The following is a 10,118-nucleotide window of genomic DNA, read 5'->3' on the forward strand; positions in this document are numbered from 1 at the left end:
AGTTACAGCAGAATCTTTTACGTAAAAAATATCTTAACTGAACCATGACCCACAAATAAGTTTGTAGAATTGAATCCAGTCCCTGTGGGATCCCTCATGACTAATAAAATATATCTCATTATTTAATACTCATCTGTGTGCCTGACAACATTCAACCAAAATATTTTTGTCCTGCCAGACATGGTGGGCATTTCATTCACACCAGGTTCCTCGTAAGATAGTTGTAAATAAAGGATGATAAGACGTAAAGTTATTTTCACAGATCATAAACTTAATAACAGATTTTATTATGCTGGCATGTAATTTATCATTCAGATACATGATAATTTCAGATTACAGACTGACTTAAAAAAGAAATACTCATATTCTCATGAATTGCTGACTAACTTAAAAAAGAAATACTCATATTCTCATGAATTGAGAAGTGGCTAATTGCCATCTGTTCTTGTATCTTTGAATCCTACTCCAAATATCCATACACGCAAGGAAGCCGTAGCATTACCAGCTTGTGGGTCTCCAAACCACTCTCCAATTTACATGATTTGATCTTGACAAAGAACAGCCAACCAAAATCTTGTATCTTTCTATTTGTCTCGCCACTCAAACTCAAGTCTATCTGAAGACTCTTCTAGCAATGACTGTCCCTTAGTAATCATGATAAAAGATACTCATTATTTCGATCTTGAGCAATCTAATAATCATTTTTAAGGTCTCTCTCCCCTTACATATCTATATCTGTCTTCGTATGTGTTCCTTCATCAAGCCCTCGAAAGTGAGATCAAAATGAATGTAAGTACCTACTCTACAAATTTTCAAAACATCATAAATGTTACAAATCTTTTAACTTCATCTTTGCCTGAAATTGTAGCAGATACTAGGCTGGAAGCACCAGAGAAAACGGCAAAATAGCGTTGAGCCATTCAAGGATTTCACCCTTGGTATTATAACTACTTCATAAACTGTATTCCAGCTTAGCAATCCCTATGGCATGCTACCACTTACAAAAGAATCACATAACAACTTACTAAGATAACTTAGCCTGCTCAACGTGTAATCTAGCACATCAGTTTAGTTCAAGATTGTATGATTAAGTTAAACTCCTCTGGAATTACTTATATTTTGAAACTGATAAACTTCTGCAACTGCACTCGAGGATTAAAAAACAGGTCGTTCTCAGAACGCCAAAAAAAAGTGCCTCAGCAGCATAATTTTCTGCCAGAATCATATCATACGTTCAGGTTGTCCCAAAATTATCTCCATGAAAACTGGCGGAGAACACCCATCTTGGGCATAGGACCACCAGTTTTCTCCACAAGGAATAGTATTAAATAGGCAAATCAGCACAAGTATTGTGGCCTTCTTTTTTGTACGCGTCCTCGATAACTGCAGGGTTATTGCAATTAATCGGTCTCCAAGCAACCATGATTACAAATCTGAAAGCGTTGCAGCGACTAGAATAGGTCCATATTGCCCTATCGGGTAGAAAAATAAAAATGGAAAACCAGTTCACTTTCTCAAACTAACCGGTCGGATCTTTCTTCACATTTGTTGATAATGTCCTAATTCCTTTTGGGTTCAATTTCAGGAAACTACTGCATTTGCCTTTCAGCTCAGTCAACCCTTGATTACCAAGACTATGATTCAAAGCCAAACTTTGGATCAAGATATGGATCAAAATCCTCAAAGCATTCCAGAAGGGAGTATGAAAACTCCACTTCTGAACTTGAGGCCGAGGAAGCGAAAGAAAGCTTCAATGAAGAAACATCTGCAGTTATCTCCGAGCCCTTCCACGGCTTCCTTACCATTGGAACTCTTGGTATGGAACCCATTTCCAGTGAACCAGCAACACCAACGTTTGCTATATCTGGGGAAAACATAATCGACGAAAAAACAGAGGTCACAGAATATGACTTAAAGCTCATTAATGATCAACTAGAGAAGTTCCTTGAGGCTGAAGCAGAAGAAGAAGAAAATATTGAAACATCGGGAAGAAATAGTTATGTTAGCATTGTTACACTCTGTGACAACCCAATGGAAGGAGCCAATTCTGAAGATTATGGAAAGATGATGGTGTGTCCACTCCAAGGATATCTATTTGGGTCTTCAATTGAATTTCCAGAAACAATTATAGAGGTGAAGAAGGAAAAGGCATCACTTATGGAGCTGTTTCATAGAAGAGAGACAACAGACAAAAGTTCCATGGAAAAGTCTAGTAAAGTGGAGATGCCAGCCAAGCAAAAGCATAAATCTGTCAAAAATCTCATTAAGAAGATGTTTAAAAAGTTTCGTGCATCTTCCAAAAGCCCAACCCCTTCGGACAGTGATACTGCATTTGTTTCAACCAAGAAGAAGCTGCATAAGGTATGCCTTCTAGCACTAGATTTTCCAAGAGCTACTATTTACTAATTGTTTTTTGGTAGAAACCTCATATTAATAATCAGTAGATCATGATGTTGTAGTCTAAGAAACTTAATGCATTAATTCTGCAAACAACAAAGCCAAGACATCCAGGATAGATGGAAGTGAACTACTAGAATCAAAGGGTGTAGATTGTCTGTAACCTTTTTTCCATTTTAACAAAGAAATATTGGGAGTGAGTAATTCAGAGGTGGTTTCACATTTTCTACAAGTGTAAGGGCCTGATCAAGGCCATTCATTGAGAGTACACTGCATGGTGTAAAAGTCATCTGTGCTTAAAATGTTCAGATCTTATATTTCAAACCATCCATTTCAAAAAGGATCTCATAGCCAGGTTATCATCTGATGATTCTAGCACAAAATAACACAACCTTATGTAACCATTATTGCAGGATTATAAATTCTGTAACAAACAAGATTTTTACATAGTTCAAAATTAACTACAGAGTATATACTGGATAACATATTTTTCCCATTTTTATTTTATCAATCCTGTAACATGATTGCAGGAGTATCATCAATCCCTATCATACAAGAATGTTACATGTTACACAATAAATTTTTTGGGAGGGAATCTTTGTCAAATAAAGATGATAACTTCAGGCATATATACTGGATAATATTATTTCTGTTCTAACTATATATAAGTGCCATGCAGGTGATACAAATGTTCCACAGGAAAATTCACCCTGAAAAGTCTATAGCTGAAAAGGAGTTAAAATCCCGCACCAATAAGATCAAGAGCAGTCCTTATGAGGGTGTCCACACTGATGGAGGCCTGGACAATGACAACAAAAGTTCTCCCCCGGGATGTGAGTCGAAGGACCAGATAGAATATCACAAGATCGAAAAAATGTTGTCCCAATATGGGCTTAGGGGCAGTACTTCAAGTGGAAATAGGGAGCACTGGATCAAAACAGACGCAGACTGTAAGTATCTTTTTCTTAAATTTTTTAGTTGCTTTTTTTTTACCCATAAAAAAATAAGATATTATAAATTGCAAGCAATTTTTTTGTCCTTCACTTGGCCATGCATGCAAAATAAGCAGGAAAGAATCTGTGACCTTACCGTAGACAAATTCTTAGGAAGAAAAAATGCCATGATGCCAATAGGCTTTCAGCATGCATTCCAGCATGCCAGTTCTACTTCTTGTCCAGAGGAGAATAGAATGACAGTTTTACTCAACTTCTAACAACTGCAACATCTAGTTTTGATTATTTTTCTTATCACTGCCACCAAACGACAATACAGCTAATCTTTCTTCAGATAAGATGCATAAAATGAAAAATATCTGATAAATGTTTTCAGTAATTCAAGCATTCAAAAGCATAAGTATACTGATAAAAATGTATGAAATCTGGAAAATAACAGAACTGTAAGTAGAATAAATAACTAATGATATATAAAGGAAAGTTTGGAAGATAATAGGAAACTAGATTCAAGCACTGTATGGAAAAACTAGACGAAAAGAGTGGTCAAATACTAGGGTAGAATGTGCACTAATTAGCATGCAGAAACACTTTTCCTATAAAATAGCAATCATCTATTTCTTCCATATTCCAACTTTAATACTATAGTTCAATAAAAGATGAAAAACACAGACGCTCAGCTCTTTTAGTGTAAACCATATGGTATTCCCATCACCATCTCATCTCCAACCATAAAAAAATCATGTCTCATCTGTTTGTACACAACACAAAACTTTTCTTTTTGGCTGGTACTCATCACAATGTACAGATTTAAAAGCGCTAATCTATAAAGAAAGCCTCATATATGTTTATTTAATGTGATCAGCAGCACCAACACGCTGATATATCGACTAATTTTTTCCTTCTATCAGTTAACTAAACCATATCAACTAATATTTCTTCGCTTTAAAAAGACTTCGCCCCATACAATATATGAAAAATACCAATATGCATTCAAACTTGATAGAAAATTGACCGTTAAGAACTGTTAAAAAGCAGTAACATAATTGAAATAAATTGTTAACATGTTTTTGCCAAAGACACTGGATTATAAACCATGTCTTGTGGCCACACTTCTACAAAAGACTATAATTTTTATAAATATGTAGCCTGACCCTTTTCTATTGATTGAAATGTAGACCTGGTGTTGGAGCTGTAGCAGAGGAGCTGAGGGAAATGCTTAGCAGCAGTGGTTCTTTATGAGTTATAAGATGCATCAATGTGATGGTTTGTAATATTATCTATGTTCTTGTAGATTGTGAGAAAAACGGTAATGAACTCTGGAGAAAGAGAGAAAAATAAGGAGGATTCCATCTTCCACCATGTATTAAAAAGGCTGTGGCACTAAGTGCCTTGTAAGGTTCTTAATTACATGATGTTGTTTGAGACTCGTGACCTGTAAGGTTCTCAATTAGTAACGGATGAGGTTGATTGTGTCACTTGAATTCTTAAACACCCAAATACTTCCTAGATGCTTGATTTTGACACCTGTGTTATGCACAGTTCAGTCAGTCAAAATAAATTGCATAGAAGAATCAAAATCTGGAATTGTTCAATATTAGGTTTCAAATTACAGCTTTCGGAGATTGAAGTTTACACACATTAATTTCCCTGCCAAACACATAAATTTGCAGATGTTGGTCCCAATCATGTTGCCTGATAACATGAAAAGGTAGCCTTTGACTGTCCACCCACAAATTCATTTATCCCAACCTTTTTGGAGTAACTAAATAGGAGAATCATTAAAAAGGTCTCAATATATGAAGTTGGATTTATATTTCTTTTCTATTCTGTGTTGTGGAATTTTATAAACAATTTCAATTGTCGACAAAACAACTAGAAGGATCAAGGCCCCACCTCATAGTATAATGTATTGGAAAGGTAGGAAGTAGCTGACTCCCAAATTACACCGGTATGCGCTGTTCAACCAGAAATCCACCCATGTCCATCCTCCAAGAATGATCAACCAGAGCTGCCATCTCTCTGAGATGAAAAAAACCAGAGCTCCATGTGAAAGAAGTACACACAAATGCATATGATCAACGAAATACCGGTGAAGCAAACACATCAATGACTGTAAAATAAAGGGGAAAGGTTAAATTTCTTATAATGGAAGTTCATGGAAACATATTCCACTTTATACCTAAATGAAACAGATTATTATGCACTGGATGACATGAGTATCTATTATGGGTTTTGATGACATTAGTATTGGTTTAGTTATACTTTTAAGAAATTAGGCATTCAAATATACAATTAGACAACATCACTTCTGCATTTCTTCAGCAGAAGAGATGTAACTACATTAAAAAACTGTAAGAATGTTTTTGTATGTAGCAAGAGCACTAGAATTGGGCGACATATTAAAGGAAGAAAAAAGATTGAGGGATCACAGTACTTCCCCCTCTCGTGTTGTCTCCAAACCCAGATAGAAGCTACTTGTAATCTACAGAAACTTTAATCTTTGGTAAAAGGAAAATTGATTTGTGAAGCGCATTTTTTGCAACTTAAAATTTTTACTACTCATCATAATTTCTTAGTCTGTGCCATGCCGAAAACTGCCATGGTCAGAGATTATCAAATGCTCATTAGAGATAATTTCTTCTTTTCCCAGAAACGGTGGAGAAGAAACAATGAACTTATACATCAGGAATGAAACCTGTCCATAGCTACCACTTCTTTCACCATATACTGGCTAAATCTTTTTTGTCCACATACAGAAATTAAAAAAGGATGCACCTGTCCTTCTTTCCTAGAACATAGACAAATACGTGCTCATTAAAATATGTTCAAATGTCTAATATTTATGGAGTTTCAGAGTCCAAAAATTTTTAAGATGTCAAATTGGATTTACTGCATGCACAGGATATGTCAAATTGGATTTAACATGTCCATGGGACAATCTGATGTGTCTCTGGTCTCAAAACCGTACTTAGACAGCATATTGATAGAAAATAAAATAATTTTCTAACAACAAAAATTTAGAAGAGGAAATTGAAAAAGATAAACTTACTTGAGGTCATGACTAACAACAAGTATAGTTAATTCTTTCTTCAAATGCTTCAAAAGCTTCACAACATCTGCACGTGCTTTCCAATCTGATTTCCAAAATTGCATTATCAATAACTGGTGGAAAATTGGCTATAGCACTTAGGAAAAGGTAATGCCAGATGAGGTTCTGATTTATATACAGAAATTTCACACAAGCATCAATATATTCAACTACCCTGCATTAATTCCTAGATATTTCCTGATTTCAGGCTCACATCTCCCGAAAGAGTTAAAACGGTAAAAAGATTTATATTAAGTAGGAGATTTTCAAAGAGAAGAACAAATTATCCTGTAAACAACTATGCATCTGGCAAATAAAAACATTCTAAAAAGATAAATAAATAAACAACAGTATACTAGCTTTATCATGTAGCTACCAAGCATCCACTAGGAATTATCAGTTTATGAAACAAGAATTACTACAGTGCAAATTCTGCAAAAATTCTTAAAATTCAGCTACCCAACCAGAATTGAAAGAAGAGGACTTATACATTTAAAAGGCTTGAAAGGTTTTTTGCAAGTATTAACAAAGAGAGAGCCGAAGAGTTGTAAGAATCATGCAAGATTAATTGTTGGATAAGTCTAGATTTGTTAAGAGTCCCTAAGCGGAAGACAATCAGTAATGCAGGAAAACAGCACTGGATGAGATATCATACCAAGACCAGCAAGAGGCTCGTCCAATATCAATAAATCTGGGACTTGTACCTAAAGGATAAATCTAACCAGCAATTAGCACTCGAAATATTCTGCAGCTATGCACAATCATTAGTAGCAATTTTTTAACCCATGGCCAAAAATAAATAAATAAATAAAATTAAAATTAAAGAAAATTTCAAACTATTGAAGCATTTTAGCACTTGAATGTTTACATGCATTTTTGAGCGGGTTTGAATTTAACTATAAAATGATCTATAAGTTCTTACCAATTGAATTGCTAATGCAAGCCTACGTTTATAGCCACCGCTTAGAGAATGAGGATCTTTATCCAAAGAAGTTCCATCTAATCCAACCTGAGGTTAGCAAATGGATATATGCCCATTAGATATGAAATACATAGAGAATTTTTGTAAATAATGAAAGGCACATAGATACCCAGTTAATAGCTCTTTGGAGATTCAAAGCAAGGTACTCCTTCAATTGAATGCTACCACTTTGCCTTGGCCACCCAAATATAACTTCATCAAGTACATTATCTGCCACAAAATACCTGGTTTGCAATAGCATAACTTGTTAGCAAATTAACAGAACAAATGTTAGGCACAATAATGAAATGAATAACTGTAAGAGAGGCACACAGTTGAAAGTGGGAAATGATAGTCTGGAGTACATTACAAGCAAGAGTCTCCTAGAACTGAATTATAATGGAAATAAAGTAACATAAACACAGATGAACCATAGAAAGAAGATTCAGAAAATAAATTTACTTTGGCTTTGCAGAGTATACTCCAACTAGGAACAAAATCAAACTCGCTATATAACAGATGAGAAAAAATAAAAGTCCACAACATCTGAGATCCCTAAAATTCTTTATCATGACAAAAAATGAAAGTGAAAATGTCCAATTGACTTCTGATACCGTTCTGGAAACTGAAAGACAATTCCCACTTTTTCTGGTGGTAATGGTTCAGGAGAGTTATTTGGTTCGCCATCATTGTTATATCCTCGTATGTTAATGGAACCAGATGTTGGTTTGCTCAACCCTGCAAGAAGCTGAGACGGAAGGAGAAGGTAAACACTCATACATTATAAAAGAGAAGGGGGATGTACAAAATGCACGTTAAAAACTTCCATGAGGAAAACAATAGCGTACACACCAGTGAATTACCTGCAAGAGAGTGGTTTTCCCACTTCCACTACGTCCAAATATTAAACCAAAACTGCAGTAATTGACCACAAACAGTTTAGTCCATGAGTACAGAACCCTACGGTTGATCCCCACACAGGACCAATTGGACAAAAACAAGCTCACACCATGAAATCAGACCACAAACACGTACCTTTTCTCAGGAAGGGAGAAGCTAACTCCATTTAAAATGTCGACCTGGGTCCCTGGGGGCCGATAGGAAACATCCCTAACCTTAAAAGTAACATTTTATATTTTCTTAGTAACTTCCAGAACCATCAACTTTATATTCAATTATAGCAAAGAAGCTGTTAATACTAATACATGAAGCATAAAAAGCGAGCAAATTCCTAACAATTAACTACTGCTATATACTCTCGGCAACACTGAAATCCAAAAATTTCCATTTTGTAGAATTCACATGCCATTATCATGAATGGTTGTAAAGATATGTTCCCTGTTTAAAAATTATCCTATCACTAAAATGCTAGAAACAAAAGCCAATTAGCAACGCTGGCTACATGCAGGGGGAAACAAATAAATAATAATTATTCACAATTACGTCACAAATCAAAACTATTACAAGCAAATAAAAATAAGATTTCACATATTATCATCACCAAATTATTATAATAACTATTTCAAAAGAATTACACTTTTGGGAGGTCTCAATCTGATAAATTATACTTTTTACTTAACAGCCAAGTACTCCCAAAATATCAAGCTCATTACGTTCAATACAAAAAAAAAAAAAAAAAAAATCGAGTGCCTCGCTCGTTATTTCGTAGAAAGCAATCAGCTAAGAAGTATATGTACGCAGCTTGACAAAAATTTAAACTAACAACAATATATTTTGAACAATATTAAAGAAGCAAGAAAAAAAAACCTCACTTCAAGGCAAGAATAATCGCAGGAGATTCCGCCAGCGCGCTTTTTTCTAAGGTTCACTCTGTAAGTAAATGAATGGAAATTGAATTAAAATTAACAGACTCTCAATTAAACAAGTAAGTGTCATTGTCGTATTAATTTGCTTACCTGGAGCGTGAATTACGTGAAATTAAGATCGACGATTCAAATTTCGTCCAGTGAAGCGCAGAGGAAAGAGCCAAAGTAGAGCTCGCCATTACTAAAAACACTGAAGAATTTGTTTGTTTGCCGGCTCCGCGGGCGTTCTTCAGGACCCCTCCCCAAGTCGAGTTAATTGCAGCAGGTACACCTCCGTACTTCAAAAATTACCTCAATACCCTAAAATCTGATTTTGGCAAAATTTTAATCGATACCTTTAAAAGCTTATAGAAAATTACTAAGTTATCTTCATTTTAAAACATTTCAACTCAACGGACAACACATCTCCCCCCTCTACTCAAGCAAACAAACACTCACATTTGTTACAATTCCCTCTATTACCTTTACTCAAACAAACAAACACTCAGCCTCCATTCTCATACATGCTAAATCAAATATCAACCAGCATCACCTCTGCAATTCGCTCACCAACATTACCTCTACTCAAACAAACATTCATTCTCCATACATGTTAAATCAAACTTCAACACTTTGATCACTGTAAATAGTATTCTTATGTGTATATGTTAGAAAAATATACTCTTTAAAAGTATATGTGTTTATTTAATTGTAATAAATATTTTTTCTGATTAATAAAATTAATGAGGTATTTTATTCAAATATCTTAATTGCATTAATATTTTGATCAAAGTCCAATTAATCATATTATATGTATTTATGTGATCACCATATGGATTCACAGAAGACATAAATATAAGTTATCTTATGATTAAATAAATTTAGTTCACAGTTGATAAATAAAGTTGGGCACT

The 10,118-nt window shown here is 34.7% G+C and overlaps 3 protein-coding genes across 18 annotated transcripts; 2 read left to right on the forward strand and 1 right to left on the reverse strand.

Moving 5' to 3' along the window:
- Nucleotides 1–783: 783 nt before the first annotated feature.
- On the forward strand, nucleotides 784–2,406 carry LOC107175856 (protein LAZY 1). The gene is made up of 3 exons (XM_025095021.2): nucleotides 784–789; nucleotides 872–938; nucleotides 1,586–2,406. Exons 1-3 carry the CDS (start codon nucleotides 784–786, stop codon nucleotides 2,404–2,406), a joined length of 894 nt encoding a protein of 297 aa, XP_024950789.2.
- Nucleotides 2,407–2,868: 462 nt separating this feature from the next.
- LOC102616844 (ABC transporter I family member 11, chloroplastic) lies at nucleotides 2,869–9,531 on the reverse strand. 16 transcript variants are annotated; one of them, XR_008052451.1, is made up of 13 exons: nucleotides 9,316–9,531; nucleotides 9,172–9,229; nucleotides 8,435–8,514; nucleotides 8,263–8,314; nucleotides 8,014–8,147; nucleotides 7,530–7,644; nucleotides 7,361–7,447; nucleotides 7,094–7,142; nucleotides 6,400–6,484; nucleotides 6,046–6,138; nucleotides 5,244–5,369; nucleotides 3,487–3,613; nucleotides 2,869–3,324 (listed from the first exon to the last, which is right to left on the reverse strand). XR_008052451.1 is itself a non-coding variant. In XM_025095441.2 (12 exons), the coding sequence occupies exons 1-11, from the start codon at nucleotides 9,402–9,404 to the stop codon at nucleotides 5,291–5,293; spliced, it is 921 nt and encodes a 306-aa protein (XP_024951209.1). In that variant the 5' UTR covers nucleotides 9,405–9,531; the 3' UTR covers nucleotides 2,869–3,324; nucleotides 5,244–5,290. The 16 variants fall into 16 exon arrangements, 9 of the variants coding, with proteins under 9 accessions (XP_024951209.1, XP_052291243.1, XP_024951211.1 ...); XR_008052452.1 differs by having other exon boundaries at nucleotides 3,487–3,647; XR_008052454.1 differs by lacking the exon at nucleotides 6,046–6,138 and having other exon boundaries at nucleotides 3,487–3,647; nucleotides 9,316–9,529.
- On the forward strand, nucleotides 3,071–4,589 carry LOC127900279 (protein LAZY 1-like). The gene is made up of 3 exons (XM_052434890.1): nucleotides 3,071–3,178; nucleotides 3,248–3,351; nucleotides 4,526–4,589. Exons 1-3 carry the CDS (start codon nucleotides 3,071–3,073, stop codon nucleotides 4,587–4,589), a joined length of 276 nt encoding a protein of 91 aa, XP_052290850.1.
- Nucleotides 9,532–10,118: the final 587 nt, after the last annotated feature.

This window comes from Citrus sinensis, chromosome 2 (assembly GCF_022201045.2).
Source record: "Citrus sinensis cultivar Valencia sweet orange chromosome 2, DVS_A1.0, whole genome shotgun sequence".
Lineage (NCBI taxonomy): Eukaryota > Viridiplantae > Streptophyta > Magnoliopsida > Sapindales > Rutaceae > Citrus > Citrus sinensis.